Here is a 20,481-nt window from a genome sequence, read left to right on the forward strand (position 1 = left end):
CGGGAACGTACTATCGCTGTGAGGAGCTTGGAAGAACACGCCTTCTTTCGTTTGAGACTGGAGAGTTCCGGGCACCTCTATGGAAGGTTTCCATATTATTTATAGCAGCGGAATCCCAGTGTTTGTCAGGGGAGAGCGACCAATCGGTAGAGATCACCAATGTGGTTTATGTAAGTATCAGTAAGCAGTTTCATCATTTACGTAAACAACAGCGATTCATGTAAGTATATATCATGCAGTGACACTGGAAACTTATATTAGTTTTAAAGAGTTGTCAGAAACCGTTGAAGTCAAATGTACTTTGACGTATCTTTAAAAAATATTTAATTGATTGATAATTCATGTTGTATGAAAATAATGCAGAAACGAGAAAGAGCAAGTCATTCTGTCGTAGTAAGGTAGTGGGTAAACGGGTCCGTGTCAAATATTTCGTCTGATATTTTCACATCAGATCATGGAGATAGCCGTTGTTCATTTGGTAATTGCGAGTTTGTCAATGTCATGCATGTTTGATTTCATAGCTTTCGGTCATCAGTGTATGGGATAATCCACAGTTCAATTGTACAGCGAGTTTGGAATATTAGGTCATGTTGATACATATATATAATCAAAGATTTTCAACAAAAAACAACAAACACATATATATTTGGTAGTGATAAATGTGTGGCATGACTTTTCTGTTAACTCATCATTCAAATTAAAAATAATATTTTTGATTGTCAAAACTTTACCAATAATCAAGTAATCAGTTTACTTTCATATATCTACATTTGGTCCTAATCACCAAAGTTGCACAACAATATATATAGCTAGGCTATTGTAGAATAATTTGTTAATTTGAAGTTTACACGATATACAGCGTTTCCATTAGAACAGAGGCTGGTCACATGACCACGAAAGTGATGTTCATAAGTGTATCAACGACACAAGTTCACGGGACTGTTTACTTGAATTGACGTTAACACTGACTGACTACTTTCACATTCCTTGGAATTCCCTAGCACGAATACATTCAGTAGCGTTGTTTCTGATCATTTAGTCCCTTTAATCTTGAAATCAGCACTTTAGTATACATTCATAAACGTACAAGACTGCATGATTGTTTACGAATATCTTCACTATGACCCAACATAGTAAAGACAACGAGGAAATGCACATATATATCCAAACTATTGTTGTTTTGACTCAGTCCATGTCTGAACTGACTGTGACAGTCTACAGTAATCTATGAATTTAACCAAGACATCTTTTTGACACATCTTTATGAATCATCGGCTAATTGATCAATGATGACACATGTAACCTCCACAGGTTCATTAACAACTTCTGAAAACTCTCCCGTCATGTTTATCATGTCGTCCTTTTGACATCTTGCACTTGATGAACATCCATTACAATGTGCTGGCATTCTGACAGACTTACTGAGGTCGTTCTTCACAGACCTTTCTCATCCAATGATGTTATTTGAATATGTTTTTAGTAAGCTAACTACAACAGGTGTTCCTGTAGAGCAAGATGAGCATACTTACCCTCACGTCACCTCTTGTTTTGAGGAACTATTGTATTCCGCTGTACAGCTGGTGGTTGTCTGGCTGTCAGTGTTAACTTGAAGTCACACATACTAAATAAAATTGTGTATAGATCTAGACCTACATAGTGATATGAAAATGATAAGAACTGACTTTCACTTTGTGTGTTGCAAGCTCTGATGTTCATACAGTTTAGCCCTCACTCTGAGTGTCATTACTGGTTGCTCTCCAGCCAGTTGATCCCTTTATTTGATTTTAATGACTAAATTGTCAAAGTGAGTTTGTAATAATAGTTTGTGTGTTGTTTTCTTTTCATAAGGGGGCGGTCGGGTAGCCTAGTGGTTAAAGCGTTCGCTCGTCACGCCGAAGACCAGGGTTCAATTCCCGACATGGGTACAATGTGTGAAGCCCATTTCTGGTGACCCCCCGCCATGATATTGCTGGAATATTGCTAAAAGCGGCGTAAAACCATACTCACTCACTCACTCACTTTTCATAAGCTATGTCGTTTCCGTTTCCTTCTGTTTTCGAAGAAAGTGTTTAGTTCCATAAGATATGACCTGATCATGAGTTGATAATCTGCTTGTATTTTTACACATGATGTAGTATCGTGAAACCATCACTCCATAGCAGTAAACAATTATAATTACGCACATAAATTTTGCACAGGCTTCAAAAGGCCTTCAATAATGCACGATAAGATCCATAACTAAGTTGTTGATGATGTTCAGAAGTTCATGTATGAACTTGAATGTTTTATGACTGTGTTTAGATGTACAAACGGAACCATTCTGCTAATTACATTAGGGAAGAATGTCATAATGAACCTTTTCGAAAGCTCACTTAAATTGGGTCTTACAGTCAGCCTCAAATAGTGTGATGATTGCATTGAAACGGCCTAATCTTGTTGGTTCCTGTTTTATAGGCTGACATACAATGTCTCTGTTTGACATATATGCCACATTGCATAACAATGTCCACACCTAGGGTACTGCTCTGTGAAACATAGTCCCTCATTATGTGGAAACTTATAATATGCCAGAATGTATTTTTTGTTGAATACAAACAAATACTTTGTCCGTCTGTGATCTTGATGGTGAGAATTACAAACTTTTCTTTAAAAAGGCACAATTATTTCTCAGATTCACCTAAAACAGGTGATAACCTTTGCAAGAGGAGACAAGGTATTCAGTCTAATAAGCCGCCCATCCTTTATAATGTTTTGGCTGAAAGTCAAGTGATCCCAGCCCTGGTGTCTCTCACAGGATTCCGATTCCAGTCTGAAACATGACAGCCATGACCTTGTGGCTCTATTTTTGTTTGTTGTTTTAACCCCCAATCAGCATTATTACAGCAAGTAATCATGAACAGATCTCATAAGTACTGCCTATTACGAATATGTGGTCCTATGGATAAACATTTTAGAATCAAATGTTGGCATCTTGGTTGCCTTTTTTCTCAAAACTTCTTTTCTTTTTCTTTATTTGTTTTTTTCTCTATAGACCATGTAGACCAACCTGTTATCTCATAATGATTAAAAATTACAAAAAGAAAAAAACCCAACAACTTAATAATGTTAGGGGATGTTCATTTATTACAAGGGGTGGGGTGGGCCGGGTGGCCCAGTCGTCTAAGGCATCGCGATTCGCTCTGCAGAGTTGCATCCCTTGGGCACGCCAGAAACCTATGATTGTGGGTTTGAATCCCGGTTCGCCCCGATTATGTTTCAAGGTTTGTCAGCACCATACCTGTGCTCGTGGGTTTCACCGAAGTGGTAAACGTCTGAGACCTGCATCACTTCGGGCTTTCCTCCCACATTAAGCTGACACGCCGCGATATAACTAGAATACTGTTAAAAGCGGCGTTAAACCCAACTCACTCACTCATTCACTACAAGGGGTGGTTGGGAAGTTCAGGTGTTTTATGTCCTAATGTACTGAGAATAATTGCCCTCCCTAATGCTTGCCATATTTTGGGATGACCCTTCACAAGTCTTTGTGCATTTCAAGTATGTGTTTTTTTTTAAGGACATTCTCCTATTGACTGTCATAGTTGTATGTGACCCCCCCCCCCCCCCCCCCCTGCTCCCTCTGACCCACCCCCTATGATAAATGACCAGTCCCTATAAATCCTAATCTGTAACATTGAACACAGGTGAGGGAAACTGTTTAGTACTTGTTATTGAGATACCCATTGTGTCGTCATTTCAGGTTAAGTATTCAGTTTGATAACTTTATTTCCTATTCATGAGGCCCGTGCAATAAGTGTAGGACATGACTAACTAGGATATCCCTATTCAGGACACAGTGCAGTGACGAGATAGGTTATGTTGTGGAGTGTGTCTGAGCACATCTCACAAGTAGGTGGCAGCACAGGGAGTGACACAACTCACTTGTAGGTACGGTAAGTGTGCCATCTTGTCTTATCTGCAACTTAGTTATTTTGTAATTCTAACAATTCATACATTTACAGTTTGTATAAATAAATGTTTGTATAGGCCTATTGTTCATTGTATTGTAATTGAGTCATGTTTCATGTACTGTATTTGTCATAATAAGCACATGTGTACCAGTAAAGTAAAAAAATGGGGCCTCATTAAAACCATATGCAATGAGTTCAATTTGTCTTCAGTGATCGAGCAGTAGTGAACAAACTTATTTAGAACATATTTGCAATGTACCAAGAAAAATATGGACTGGCATTTAAATATTCAGTTTTAGTAGGGGCCCTTAAAAGGATTACTTATGGATTGTTCTAGACGTTGGTCAGGGTTCCACTTATTAGAAGCAGGGTGCTTAATACGTCAAATATGGTATATCACATTTCAAGTAGTCTCATGTATGTAGCGAGTTAGACTTTTCAATAAGTAATAAAATAGTCTTCAAGTAGAGAACTGAATGTATTGTATGTAAGAAAATTCTCTTCAGACTGAAAAGGTTCAAGGCCATCAACTACAAACATTTTCCTGAAGGGGTCAGTACTTACTATAAAGGGCTGTGTTGTAATATATAATTATGAAATGATGATGAACAGGATGAAAGTGGTCCGATACTTGTGTATAAAAACAGATAAAATGGTGTTATTCAGTGACTTTAGGATACTGACCATTCATCATATTCTTAATTCTGTAAATGTGGTAAAGAAAGCTTAGTATTTCAAAGATTTGTAAAATTCAAGTTGTACCATGTATACTGTCTGTATAGCAAAATAGTGTAATACATTGATGAAAGCTGTCTTATCAAAGAATTCCTTAGTTGTCATGTTGATTATTTTTGTTTTCCTCAAACTTTTTCTTGAATGTAATTAACAACGCGCTGGTGTGACGTTGATTAATGTTATTTGCATGCCTTGCATGCAAGGGGTCGGCGTATGGTTCTCGGTAGGAAGTGACAACTTGGAGACGATGGCTTGCTGTATATACAATTTTACTTTATACAGGTAGATATATACATGTATACAAAAATTACTATGTGCCAGGTCAGCACATAGTGGTAGTGGTTGTTGTCTTGGTGCCCCGGAGCACCCAGCCTAACCCTAGCTAGGCTAAGGGTAAGACCTTTCGTCTCACTCTTTCTCCCTCTGATTTTCATCTTTGGACCAAGGCTTATATAGCCAAGGTCACCTGACATTTAGTAAGTCATAAATATAAACAACAGTAATTCATCTGTGGCATACTTGCACATCTCGTTCAGGATGGCAGACAGTCGATGTCCAATACAATGGGGATTAATAATTGGGATTACCATCTTATAAATAATGGCAATGAAGTGTATCAAGGCATATAGCCTTTGGAATTAAATGTTCATTCAGACAATTGTTGTCACAAATCGGTCGCTATGACATAATGATAAAACACAACTTCAAACATGTAATTATTTCAAATAAAGAACATTCTCAATTAATAAGCAAAGTGCAAGGTATAATTAGGTGAGGGCCATTATTGTCCCACTATAATCAACAGATTTATAATTGCAAAACATTGATAAAAAGTGTTAAAAGTGTACACATATTTGACCAAATTGATGAAGTTTCAAGAACTTTAATTTAGAGATGTACACATGATATAACTAAAATTAAATCTTTCAACTAAAGGCTTATCTGTTAAAGTGAGCTACAGAGCTTCAGAATCTTGACGTTTATGGACAGATGTTACGTGAAGTGGTTGATGTATAAACACCCACCACTGAAGTGTCCATGCTGCAGACGGTTGACCAAGACTGGTGTACTCCACCCCGTACAGTAGATGTAATCTTGTGTTGGCCACACAGATAAGAGTGTGGGATTTACCTGGTGTTTATTCAATGTGTAGTGTTCACATATCACATAGCATGCATAGTGGCTTGTGTGATACGTGGCACAGGGATATACGTCTGGCACACAATATATCAAATTTGGATGTACCATGGCAGCCGGAACTAATATCATGTGGTAAGATATATAGCGTGTGAAGTCGGAAAGCCAGGATGAATATGTAATTTGAAAAATACATTTGTGATCCATGACACTGACTGTGACAGCTGGTACACTATGTGCACAGTGCCAGCATGTGTGTGTTGTAGTCCTGACATCTAGATCATGTTGATCGTGGAAATATTTGTTACATTATGAAATTTATTACTATTTTATTATTTTAATTATTATATGTTATTTATATAAGAATTAACATTGTTTAGATAGTGGATTAGATGTGAATAAGTCATCATCACCATCATCATTGTCGTCGTCGTCATCATCGTGATTCAGCAAATTATACATTGATAGTTGATGCTTGTAATGTATATAATGATATCACAATTATATGTTATATTTATCACCCTGTAATTTAAATATATAAACTGCTGATATGATATCAGTTCCGTTTGAAAGTTCATTCATATCATGATACAACTAGGTTAATGTCTTGTACCAACACTGTTATAACATGCTGTGTCACTATCACCTGTTGCTGTAGTAATTAACAGGGCAGTGTAATGGCTGCTGTTCTGTAACAGTACAAGCCAGGCTTGTTGTATGGTGTAACATCTCAGGAGACATTCACAAGCTGCAGGTATTGATATGAGTTCCATTTTTATCCCCCGCCGCGCGAAAGCGCGAAGCGGGGGATATAGTATTCACGACCGTACGTACGTATGTCCGTACGTCCGTCCGTACGTCCCACCTGTTTGTTGCCGCGATATCTCAAGAACTGAACACTGGATTGTCTTCATATTTGGAACTATGGTGTATATACAGACTCCGCAGACACCAGTCGGTTTTGGTGACCTTGATCCCATTTTCAAGGTCACAGCAGACAAATCTGCTTTTAGAGTTGGAAAACGGTGTTGCCGCGATATCTCAAGAACTAAACACTGGATTGTCTTCATATTTGGAACTATGGTGTATATACAGACTCCGCAGACACCAGTCAGTTTTGGTGACCTTGATCCCATTTTCAAGGTCACAGCAGACAAATCTGCTTTTAGAGTTGGAAAACGGTGTTGCCGCGATATCTCAAGAACTAAACACTGGATTGTCTTCATATTTGGAACTATGGTGTATATACAGACTCCGCAGACACCAGTCGGTTTTGGTGACCTTGATTCCATTTTAAAGGTCACAGCAGGCAAATCTGCTTTTGGAGTTGGAAAACGGTGTTGCCGCGATATCTCAAGAACTAAACACTGGATTGTCTTCATATTTGGAACTATGGTGTATATACAGACACCGCAGACACCAGTCGGTTTTGGTGACCTTGACCCCATTGTCAAGGTCACAGCAGGCAAATCTGCTTTTGGAGTTAGAAAACGGTGTTGCCGCGATATCTCAAGAACTAATCGCTGGATTGTCTTCATATTTGGAACTATAGTGTATATACAGACACCGCATGCACCTGTCAGATTTGGTGACCTTGACCCCATTTTCAAGGTCACAGCAGGCAAATCTGTTTTTGGAGTTGGAAAACGGTGTTGCCACAATATCTCAAGAACTAATCGCTGGATTGTCTTCATATTTGGTACTATGGTGTACAGGCGGGGGATATTTCGTCACTCTGTGACAAATACTTGTTATAAGTCTATTCGGGGCGGTCGGGTAGCCTAGTGGTTAAAGCGTTCGCTCGTCACGCCGAAGACCCGGGTTCGATTCCCGACATGGGTACAATGTGTGAAGCCCATTTCTGGTGTCCCCCGCCGTGATATTGCTGGAATATTGCTAAAAGCGGCGTAAAACCATACTCACTCACTCACTATAAGTCTATTCGTTTATTTGCCATACACGGTTTTACGCAATGCACAAATGTGTGTCCAGTATGCTCAAATGTTCAGAATGGACGCAGAAAAAGAATATGCTGTGTCCTGAGGGACCCATAATAATATTCTTTGTACCTACAGCGTATTGAAAGCATTTGTGGGTGTCTGTTATTTCATCCTTCAATCGTGACCACTGTCCACATGATCACTGATTCATTCCAGGCCCTCAAGTAATTTTCAAAACGTACAGAACATTTCACCATTTCATTACTTCATAGGACCCTCATAACCCTTTATAATTAATTATGGGGGTCCCTACTTTTGTAACATATGGTGGAACCCTGGCAATATCATCATGGACTACAGAAATCTACATGTTATTTAACTTAATCCATACCACAACTCCCACAGCTGTCACAACCTGTGGAGTTAATACAACCGTGTTAACTGTAATAAAATGTTTGTTGGATAAAGGTAATTCTTTAAGTCTCCAGCAATCATGACAATGTCAAGTGTGTGAGCACGCCAGACACTAATGATTGTGGGTTTGAATCCTGATTATGTTTCTTGGTTTGTCAACACCATAACCCATGCCTTTGGGTTTCAACGTCAGAGACCTACATCACTTCGGGCTTTCATCCCACAAGCTGACAACCCGTAATATAGCTGGAATACAGTTCAAATGTGTGAAGGCTAAAAAGATCTTTTCTTTGTTTTTCCACCCACCAGAATACTTTTGTATCCATATCAATTTAAAATCAGCAAGAAGTAATTTAAGGTCTATAAAATGTTATTTTTGTGAATATCTGGCATAACAAGATCGTACTTCCTTTGCATAATGCCATGTTGTTGCACTAATCCCTGTGTTATGATGGCTGAATAGGACATAATTATGATATCAAATACAATATTGTCATATTTGTTTTCCTGCTGTCAACACTGACCAATTTTTAGCTTCGTAAACATGATTTTTTCAAAATTTGATACCATCCCCACCACATTGGGTAAAAGAATGAGAAAACTTGATAAGGAGGTTTGAGTTTTTGTTCCTTTGTTTTCGCCTTGTTGTGGGCACCTGGTGTCATTGCTGTTTCATGGTGATTCATGAACACATTCATGCCCTTCACCTGAATCGTACAGTAAGCTTTGAATTTTTAAACTTATCCTATCTCACACTATGCTTTTCTTCTTATTTTTTCCATCCTGGTGTGGAAACATTCTAGAACAAAGTTTCCAGCTAAAAAAAAAACCCAATCACCTAAATACATCCGATACACCACCTAGTCACCACTGTGATCATGGGTCACGCACCACTGCAATCCAGTGCGATCTGATCACCTGACCCATACAGCAACCTCGTTCTCAATTCTATCGTCTGGTATTCGGACGTATACCCAAACAGAGAATCTTTTTATTTTTTTTATTTTACATGACTTCACTCCTGTTAACCATTACCATCGTTCTTACCCTCTTCAACCTCTATGTGAGCTTGAAAGGTTTGAAAAAGCGATAAAAGAGAAGCCAAACTGGTCCACCTTATGTCCTCAAGAACGTATGTGTGAGGTCTGACTTGACAGGACACCTCCTATCCGGGGCGAGATTGAAGTCCTGAGTAGGTTTCACCTGGCTCATGGATACGTGGTCGTGCCTTGGAACGGCGTCCTGTGTGAAACCATGGAATACATGATTCATCGATGTCATGCAGTATCTCTCTTGGTAGCACAAAGAGGGTTTTTGAAGCAACCTTTACACGAGCTTATCACTAATCCTTGTAAAATCCTTTGAATATTTCGTGATTAGTTCCAGCTTCCTCGTATACATCTCACAGTTGAGGTCCTTACAGGCTAAGGTATCTGTGCCCCACCATCCAACCGTGGGATAAATGCATAGTGTGAGATAGGATAATTTTAAAGAATTGTAAATTTTCTAATAAATTGTATTGTATTTATATATTTATCCCATCTCACACACTAAACGCCCACCCAACCATCCCCGCATCACAGTTACACCAGCCTGTACGCTCTAGATTGAGAATGAGGGTGCTGGATTAGTGGAGGGTGGTGATCAGATCTCAGGGGTCATGTCGCATGGAATTGCAGTGGTGCATGACCCATGATCGCAGTGGTGACTTGGTGATGCATTTGGGTGAGTGGTGTTTTTTTAAGCTGGAAACTAGGACGTTTCCACACCAGGATCGAAGAATAAGAATAAATGCATAGTGTGAGTAGATAGAATAGGTATGTCAATATACAATTGATTAGAACATTTACAACATGGTAAAGATTTTTTATGATTATGGAATTATATTTTTTGTGACTTTTGTTATTCAGTGATATGATATTGCTAGAATATTGCTAAAAGCAGCGTGACACCAAACTCACTCACGTCATCAGTTGATGGACCAGGTGTATGTTTCAGGTTGGTGCAGCGGACTGCTCGATTGCTGCTTGCCGTGAGTCTGGTGAAGAACAGCTTCCCTTCTGTCAGCTGGTTTGCTATGGGAGATATGGCATCCAAGATGTCTATGGTCAGCAAGGAAGAGGCTATGCCAGGTTTGAAACTTGATTTACTTTGCATGTGCAGAAAGAAAGAAATTTCTTCTGAGGTCTTTTTGCTTCTTTCCCCATCATTTGCATGGCTGTCATATGTTGTTGAGAGGAGAACTAAAAACACATTCAATATTTCTCCATGAAATCTTATAGCAACACATGAACTTAGTGGTGAAGTGCTGTCGTTTCAGCAAGTAATTTTAAGAACTCCAGACCATTTTCATTTGGGTTTGACACTGGTTTATGTAGTAGTTTGGTTATACTGTACTGTGTCACCTTAATGTAGGTGGAAAGCCCGAAGTGATGCAGGTCTTAGACATTTACCACATCGGTGAAACTCGTGGTCCCAGGTATGGTGCTGACAGACCCAGAAATATAATCCGAGAAAACTGGGCTTCAAACCCATGATCATAGGTTTCTGGCATACCGAGGAACGAAATGTGGCATGATAGATGAATGTGCCACCATACCACCTTATGACCTAGAAACAAATAGGTTTCTAAAGATAGCTGACATGATAGTGTTCCATAATCAGTGGTTGATACCCAGTGTTCCCATTAATTACCAGATTTTTACCGGTAAAATTTGGCTTGGACCGGTAATTCATGTTACTGCAGTCCCTGTGGACCGGCAAATAAAGTTCCTTATAAATCTTTGTTGTTGAACAAAACATCGGCTATATTCATATAAGTATGTTTTTCTAACAAAGTCAGCTTGTCAGTTGCCATCTGGGTTTCCCCTTGTCTATTTTTAGTGCTATCAAATAACATTTCGCTTTGCCTCAAGTTTAAATATATATTTGCAGCAATTAAGTCTCGAAATATAAAAAAAAATAGAGTTGAAAGAATTAAAAACAGGTAATTTTCATACTTTTTTTCATTTGTTGAAAGTTGGAACTGACAAAAATTAGGGGGGACTGGTAATTTTTAGAGTTGCCAGTCCTGGTGGGAATATCGGATACCAAACCAAACCAGAAATGGTAAGCATTTGACAGTTGGACTTAAAACACAAAGGGAATTTTGTCTACAGGTTCAGTAAAATGGTAATCTGCCAATTAGTTTCTTACCATTTAACTTGGTAACATTCTTACATTTTTGTGGATCATTTTGTATCAATACGTCACCTGATGATACAATACTCTTATCATGGCTCATAGTATTGTGAAACTTCGGCCACCACTAGTAAGTTTCTCATTGTCAATCTAGGGACTTCTCAAAATTGATTTTTACTTTGAATAGTGCCAGGTAATAATGTCTGTTGACACTTATATGTGTAGCTGAATCAACTGTGCACTTAGAGCAGACAAGAAATAATGTGAATTGTGCCAGAGAACCATTTAGTATCTTGTTCGCTGAAATAAAGAGGATATTTAGCTGATGGAGTGCTCCTGCTTCAGGACGGAGCGATACCCTGAAAGTGTCACCAAAACATGCTGTCAACGGGAACCCGACAGTGCCTCCATTCCCAGACAACATGAAGATGGCCATGATCGGTAAGACGTGTGAAGGTTGATTGGCTATAAACAACTCTGTACGGCTGGGGCGAGTCAAGATTTACTCGCCTATTACTACCCTATCCTATTACCCTGACCCTTTGCTTAAGTGTTGGGTACAAAATGTCCGATTAGGAATTATTTTTAGATGCATCTACAACAAAAATCTGATCGTACATACACTGAAGTTGACTGAAGCTTTATCTTTACTCCAACATATTAGCTAGAAGAAATGCATGCACAGTCAGAAAGAAATGCGAAAAATAGATAATGAAACTATGGTTATAACAAACACAAAGGGGCCACTAATTTTATGCACATTTCGACCGTCAGACATCTTGGATAAAGTCATGTGACCACGTCATGTGACTCGAAAAATAACAAAAGTGTGCACTGCTTCTTAATCTTGTGGACTATGTTTATTCATCTCATACATGACAAAAGTAAATACATGTTACTATTGGGACAGTTTCATTGTCATATACAGTACAAGAGTTACTTGCCGTCGGTGAGGCAATCTGTGAATTTGCTTCGAACATTGGTTGAAAGATGGATCTGATCGAGTGTTGTCGCGGTGTTTACTGTTGTTAATTAACTGAGTGTGTAAAATGAGGACAAGGCGTCAGAACCTAATCCAGTTAATCACGTGCCTTCAATTGTTTAGAGCTGCTTTGAACAGCTGCACATGGCTGCAGATGATTTGACGGGCAGATTGGTGACACATGAGCAGTTCAGAGATTGACAGTTTGTTATAAACATACACACTGTCACTCACAGAGTAGACACAGGACCACAAAATGAGTTTGTTATATCTGTCAGTTCATTATAAGCGTGTCCGTTATAGCCATCAAATTTATATAAGATATACAGCAAATGGCCGGTACCCAAGAAACAGTTTGTTATATCTGTCAGTTCGTTATAAGCGTGTTCGTTATAGCCATCAGTTTTATATAAGATATACAGCAAATGGCCGGTACCCAAAACACAGTTTGTTATATCTGTCAGTTCATAAAAAGTGTGTTCATTATATCAACCAATTTTTTTTTAGTGGTAAGATATAGAGCAAATGGCGAAACCGCATTATCAGTGGGAAATGTTGGGAAAGGGAGGTCACTCTAATTTCAAATGGGAGCTATCTCTGTTGTTTTCGTAATGGCAAGAAATGGCGTCAGTCACGCTGTACGTTGTTATTGGTCCAGCTATTAAATACCCAGCTTATCCCTAAGGTAGGGTTTGTTTACGTAGTACATATTCTCAACAACGTTTAGTTTTCAATTAGGCAAACAGAGTTAGCTCCCTTCTCGAACCACCGATAATGAGGTTTCGCCGAGCAAATGGCCGGTACCCAAAAACAGTTTGTCATATCCGTCAGTTCGTTATAAGCGTGTTTGTTATAAACATAGTTTACTGTATTCCTGATAACTCCAGGTCTGAAACCAGGAGTATCATTTTTCACGTCACTCACCCCAAGGTTTATTGAGATCTGTCTGTCTGAACACACAATGCCATTTAGAAAGTTGTCAAATGTAACAAATGTTATATTTGGGATAACACTTTCTTAGTAAAGTACAGATTCTCATACTTTTGGGGGGGTGAGTCTTGTCCGGCATTCGAACCCACCAAATTTACACTTGTCAGAGGGGTACACAAAGTATGTGATCTAGACGACCAGTTGTCAGACTTCCATATTTGTGGAAACCTTGATGGCTGAGTGGGTTAGATCACTGACTTTGTGTGCTGGCGATTAGGTGCCTGGTGTGTGTCGAAGTCCGGACGGAACTCAACCCCAAAAAAGTATGTGAATCTGTACTTTTCTAAGAAAGTGTTATCCCAAATATAACATTTGTTATATCTGTCTGAAGCTCTGATAAAATTGTCTTTTGTAGCAAAAGGTTTAGTGAAACGTTTAAACTTGTTTTGAAGTTGTGGTACATGTACCATGGATATCTACAACTCAAAATAGGTTAAATAACACCCCCATTGGAAGGCTGTGTGTTGCAATACCCACCAGCCACGACAGATTAACTGTCATATGATAGAACGTGGTGTTTCTTAACTTCTTTTGAGTAGTATACATCATGATGGGACATAGAATCTGTTGGAGTTGTTGTCATGCCACAGTACTCCACGGATAGTAACATCTGCCAGTTGTAATCACGGTGATCAGTGTCCACAGAGGTTGTAATCTTGCTTTCCATCACCAGGTATGGGATGTTTCTGGGGAGTGGAGAAGAAGTACTGGAAGGAGAAGGGTGTCTACTCCACTCAGGTAGGCTTGGCCATTGATGTGTTACAATGCTGGTTGACTGAACAGCAGTACCACGTACCTCGAACTTTATTGACCAGGGTTTGCACAGACTTGATAAGGCCTTGAAAATGGGTGATGTGCCTGGAAATGGCCTTGTATTTTCCTCACCAATCCCCAACATTTGTTTGTTTGTTTGTTTGTTTAACGCTGCACTCAGCAATATTCCAGCTATATGATGGATATCTGAAAATAATAAAATCTGGACCAGACAATCCAGGGATTGATATCAATGAGCACTGATCCATGCAAATGGGATACGATGACATGCATCAACCAAGTCAGCAAGCCTGAGCACCAGATCCCATTAGTCACCTCTTACGACAAGCATAGTCAACTCTTATGACAATCATGGGTTGCTGAAGACCTATTCTACCCCAGATCTTCACGGGTACCCCAACAGTAAATTACGTAACAATAAGTATGTATTATTATAGTTTGAAAAATAACAGTTTAGATATGTTAAAAACTTTCTTAAACAATTCATAAACTGGCTTAGGTATTAATCTGGAGGCTATAGAGTTATCTCCCTTTCAATGATCACCTCTTGGCTGCTTCTGTTTGAATTAAAAAAATGCCATAATATGTAACAAATGGCGGTAAGTGTTATAAAATGATTAATTTGGATGGATTTAGGGGAGGGACTGTTGAAAAGGGGAGGGATTGTTGGAAAGGGATAGAGTTTTGTGACATACTGAAGCATATGCCCTGTTGACAGGTTGGCTATGCAGCAGGCTACACCAAGAACCCAACATACAGGGAGGTGTGTACGGGACAGACGGGGCATTCCGAGGTCGTCAGGGTTGTGTTTGACCCAGAAAAAACAAACTTCACAAGACTTCTGCAGGTAATTTGAATCATGTACCTTCCTTTCCGCTAATGATGTTGTTTGTCATGACCGATATGAAACTATGTAATTCGGTGTACCAGGCAATCTCATTGAAATCCGATCTTTCAGATATGCCAGCCATTTTAGACATCTGAAATCTGAATAGCTCCTGAACCTACACAGCTTTCACTTAGAGTTGGTGGTCAACGTTCGCTCAGCTTTCACCTGACACGACCTCCTATGCTGATGTCATCAGATTTTGACACATAGAGGTATCACGTCAGAGTACAACATCTGATTTTAATGCCATTGTGTACCAGATGTCTTGGTTGCATGAAGTAGTGATCTCCCTTTATTATTTGAAGTGGCTGCATGTTCAGGTGATGAGGTGAGGTGAAATGGGGTTAACGCACTTATTTGGCAATGTGCATGCACATGTGTGTGTGTCTGCTGGTACTAGTCTGGACTGATGCCAATTTATAGTACTTGCTCACTGAGATACCATGCCGCAGTTTTAACATGAATACACCACGCAGACACAGTACACCGACTCCGAGCCGACCAGTCCCTTGTTTTACCCCCTTAATGCCAGGCGCCAGACAGGGTAACAACAAATACCATCTTTTAACGTCTTTTCTGCATGTTCAACTTCATGTTCCCCCACCCCCCCTTGTGAAAACCAAAAGTAGTATGTTGTAGGCAGTAAAATTATCTGAGAGAAGAGTTTGATATTTTGGACCCCTCCCTCTAAAAATGCAGGATTCGCCCTTGCTATCCACTTTGTTTTGTTGAGACCATCCCATGTGTTTGACCAATGTTGTTTATTAAGGATAACTAAACTAAACATCCTGTATATGAGTATTTGGATATGACAACACTTTTCACAACCCTTGTGAATATTCCTGTTCAGGAAAGGTCCCCATTACCCCATTGTCGTAAGAATTGACAAGAATGAAAATCAGGTTAAGATGTAATCTGGGTGATTGTGGGTCATTGTATTTGACAGTTTGGAATGTTGCTCATGCTATCAACCACTGGTTTGCCTGGCCCAGGCTCCATTAATTCCGACTGCCACGATACAGCTGGAAAACTGCTGACTGCAGCTTGAAACCAGATTCAGTTATTCACTCTTTCACAATTCAAACAGAAATAAGGGAGTTTGGGTTGACGCCACTTTGAACAGTATTTCTGTTATATCACGGCATGTCAGCTTCAGGTGTGAAGAAACATGAAAATGATAATGCAAGATCTGAACAAAGGCAGATATGTCTTTATACATCATTAATACTTTACTTGTAATGCAGGAAATAATATAAACTCATGGAGTAAGTCATATAGATGACTGATAGAACTTTGTTACCCATTAACCAAGCTCCTCTCAGCAATATACCCTTCACAGGGCTCTGTATATTATCCATGCCGTCAGTCACAGCTCCACACTGTGCTAGGTGACCTACAACCATGCATGGAGTTGTATATTATCGCTGCCATCAGTCACAGCTCCACACTGTGCTAGGTGACCTGCAACCATGCATGGAGTTGTATATAATGGCTGCCATCAGTCACAGCTCCACACTGTGCTAGGTGACCTGCAACCATGCATGGAGTTGTACATTATCGCTGCCATCAGTCACAGCTCCACACTGTGCTAGGTGACCTGCAACCATGCATGGAGTTGTATATTGTCACAGCCATCAGTCACAGCTCCACACTGTGCTAGGTGACCTGCAACCGTGCATGGAGTTGTACATTAACCATGCCATCAGTCACAGCTCCACACTGTGCTAGGTGACCTACAACCATGCATGGAGTTGTATATTATCGCTGCCATCAGTCACAGCTCCACACTGTGCTAGGTGACCTGCAACCATGCATGGAGTTGTATATTATCGCTGCCATCAGTCACAGCTCCACACTGTGCTAGGTGACCTGCAACCATGCATGGAGTTGTACATTATCCATGCCATCAGTCACAGCTCCACACTGTGCTAGGTGACCTGCAACCATGCATGGAGTTGTATATTAACCATGCCATCAGTCACAGCTCCACACTGTGCTAGGTGACCTGCAACCTTGCATGGAGTTGTATATTATCCATGCCATCAGTCACAGCTCCACACTGTGCTAGGTGACCTGCAACCATGCATGGAGTTGTATATTAACCATGCCATCAGTCACAGCTCCACACTGTGCTAGGTGACCTGCAACCATGCATGGAGTTGTATATTATCCATGCCATCAGTCACAGCTCCACACTGTGCTAGGTGACCTGCAACCATGCATGGAGTTGTATATAATGGCTGCCATCAGTCACAGCTCCACACTGTGCTAGGTGACCTGCAACCATGCATGGAGTTGTATATTATCGCTGCCATCAGTCACAGCTCCACACTGTGCTAGGTGACCTGCAACCATGCATGGAGTTGTATATAATGGCTGCCATCAGTCACAGCTCCACACTGTGCTTGGTGACCTGCAACCATGCATGGAGTTGTATATTATCGCTGCCATCAGTCACAGCTCCACACTGTGCTAGGTGACCTACAACAATGCATGGAGTTGTACATTATCGCTGCCATCAGTCACAGCTCCACACTGTGCTAGGTGACGTGCAACCATGCATGGAGTTGAACTCCCAACTGAATGTTATGTTTACGCCAAATACTCTTCCCAAAGCTATATTGTTTTGTTTGTCAATTTGAATTTCTATTTCATTTCAACCAACATGTAATTGTTCAGTGAGAACGCAAGGGAGAAGTTGGGTGTTTTTCTGTTAGTCTGCAATTTTGGACCAATCAAAGAAAATGTAAATTTATCTGGGAAATAGAAAGTCACAATGACATTTCCAAAGACATACACAAACCTATAAATGTCACTACATTTGAGGTTAGAGGGATTAAAATTCAAGATTTTTGTAATGCCTGTATGCACACTGATGATACGACATCGGTAACAAAGGTGTCACATCCTGGTATGAAGCTTGCCTAGTAACCTGATTTCCCTCACTGACAATCTTGATAGTGATGTGCCAATGTATATTTCAGGTATTTTGGGAGAACCACAATCCGACGCAAGGCATGCGACAGGGCAATGACTCCGGCACTCAGTACCGATCAGGTATATACTACTACGATGAAGAACAAAAACAACTGGCAGAAAGGTCCAGGGATGCATATCAAGAGCTGCTGACGAAAATAGGCTACCCTCAGATTACCACCGAGATAATACCTGTTCCTGAGTTCTACTACGCTGAGGATTACCACCAGCAATATCTGCATAAAAACCCGGGTGGATATTGCGGGGGCGGGGGTGTAGGTGTGTCATGCCCAGTTGGAGTTTTTGGAAAAAACAAGAAAAAAGATGAATTGTAAGGCCTTGGTTGGGGCTCCCTTCCACAAAGTTATCTTAGCGCTATGTGTGACAACAATTTCAGGATTCCTATCACCTCGATTGAAACGGGTCAGGACTGTTCCTCAGGGAGATGTGTTGTCCAAGTTCAGATTTTGAAGTTGATTCAGTCATTGTGTTATGATCATTTTGGGAACAGGGTGTGTACACATCTCACAGATACAATCTTAATCTACAAGGAGAATCCTTATACAGAAACATACTTACATCACATGTGGCACTTTGATACCATCCTGAAAAGAGTTAAGTAACAAGCCTGTTTTTCACCTGTTTGAATTGGTCATAGCAACCTATGCTGGTCTTGGAGGCGACTATATGCATCGGGAGGTCAGGCTTGATTGATGGCACATCAATGTTCCTGGATGGTGTGGATTATGGCTTGTAACATCAATTACTGGATGGTATGGTCACCATGGTGACGACTCAAATATCACAGACTCTTATTATATAGATGGAATATTGCTGAATGCAGTGACACACAATAAACACACATTTGTTTTGAGCGGTGAAAATGTTACCTTAAGTTATAGTTGTCTTACTAATGATCGATCCCATGACGTACGTAGTCAGTAATTGCACTGCCAGCCATTGCTGAATATGTACATGGATGGTTGACCAGCATGGTAGACCTGTTAATGTGGTATGTCCAAAAGGTAGTACCAATTTGATAGGGTGAAACAATACATCGGTGCACTGTGAGTTTTCATGTGACGATACAATACACGATACGTTCTTCTCTGTATTGATACAAGATGATACAATTGCTGAAATAAATTACTTACTACTCGTTTAATGACCCCTGGCGTTTTTGTCAGTCAGATAACAAAATGTGTTGTAATTAGCGTTTCAAGTAAACTATTAAAAATAGCCCTTACGAACATGTGCCTACAGCTAGCTTTTTCTTTTGAACCTGCTCTGTAATATACATTGTCAAAAAGTTTCCATGCGATTTGCTGTAAATATGCTTACCTATCGTGACCTATGTACCATGATATGTACCATATTGTGACCTTACTGTATTGTTTCACCCTACAATTTATTATTACTAAAAACAAGTTAAGAACACCTTACAATTGGAGGACTGTTTGCACCATCCATGCCAGTATATTAAAAACAACAGGTGTTCTTTTAATTCTTTTAGTATATTTGACATTTTTCTGATTATCCCTGCAGCAACCATTGCGATAGTCTATAGTAAATCATTTTGACTATCATGTAATGACAGAAAAAGAAATAACATGGAGGTTGATAAGTTGAGATGTTTTACAGTACAACTGTGATATATGTAGATCTGATGTTCTTTGGCATTGTTTGCCACTTCACTGTCTTCATGATGAATACTTAATGTAATTTTACTCTCACCTAGTATAACAGTTTGTTCATAAATTTGTAAATAAAATGTTTAGTGTACTATGATTTTCCAGTGTTTATCAATGCAAATCTACCTGTCTACAATTATTTCCAAAACACACATGATACAATGTCAGTTGTGGCTGAGAAACATTGGCTTCATTTTGATTTTACTGGAAACTGGTGATTTTAACATAAAATGTCCGGTTATAAATATCTACCGGTAGTTAAATTCCAAAACATCAATGTACAGTTCATCGAACGATACTGTGGTAGTAATTACTACTGCCAGCACAAAGAACTGGAGTCTTTGTAAGGAGACACGGAGGCCTAAACACAAGATCACATTCTGGTACATAATTATCCTGATCCAACAGTCAATCCACTGATCACCTGGAGGCTCAATGAAACTGTTTGGACTTTCACTGGTGTTCCTTTGACCATGACATTCATTTGATGAATGGAGTGTTTGGGGTTTTCATTTGATGAATGGAGTGTTTGGGGTTTTCATTTGATGAATGGAGTGTTTGGGGTTTTACAGCTTTGTTTTCGACATGACCGGGCCGGGAACAAGTAAACCTGTGACAAATAATCTAGCAAATCTAGCTGCGGACACACATCAATATTTCCCATGACTGATGCTCAGCAATCAGTAGTTGCTCAAATCAGACATAAATTTTGCAATTATTTTTTATAATAATATATGCTGAACAAAAGAAGGTTAGAATCATGAATGTTATTGGAGTATTTTTGACGTAGTTGTGTGCTGAGTCTTCACTACCAAAAACTATC

At 39.7% G+C, this 20,481-nt stretch overlaps 1 protein-coding gene across 6 annotated transcripts; it reads left to right on the forward strand.

Moving 5' to 3' along the window:
* Positions 1 to 15: 15 nt before the first annotated feature.
* LOC124135856 (peptide methionine sulfoxide reductase MsrA 2-like) lies at positions 16 to 19,749 on the forward strand. Of its 6 annotated transcripts, XM_048381637.1 has the most exons (7): positions 40 to 170; positions 3,830 to 3,923; positions 10,175 to 10,308; positions 11,702 to 11,797; positions 14,002 to 14,066; positions 14,821 to 14,949; positions 17,976 to 19,749. In XM_048381637.1, exons 2-7 carry the CDS (start codon positions 3,856 to 3,858, stop codon positions 18,300 to 18,302), a joined length of 819 nt encoding a protein of 272 aa, XP_048237594.1. In that variant the 5' UTR covers positions 40 to 170; positions 3,830 to 3,855; the 3' UTR covers positions 18,303 to 19,749. The 6 variants fall into 6 exon arrangements, with proteins under 6 accessions (XP_046357439.1, XP_048237594.1, XP_046357441.1 ...); XM_046501483.2 differs by lacking the exon at positions 3,830 to 3,923 and having other exon boundaries at positions 16 to 170; XM_046501485.2 differs by lacking the exon at positions 3,830 to 3,923 and having other exon boundaries at positions 42 to 220.
* Positions 19,750 to 20,481: the final 732 nt, after the last annotated feature.

The sequence above is a fragment of the Haliotis rufescens genome, unplaced genomic scaffold, assembly GCF_023055435.1.
Source record: "Haliotis rufescens isolate VD_foot unplaced genomic scaffold, xgHalRufe1.0.p SCAF_4, whole genome shotgun sequence".
Lineage (NCBI taxonomy): Eukaryota > Metazoa > Mollusca > Gastropoda > Lepetellida > Haliotidae > Haliotis > Haliotis rufescens.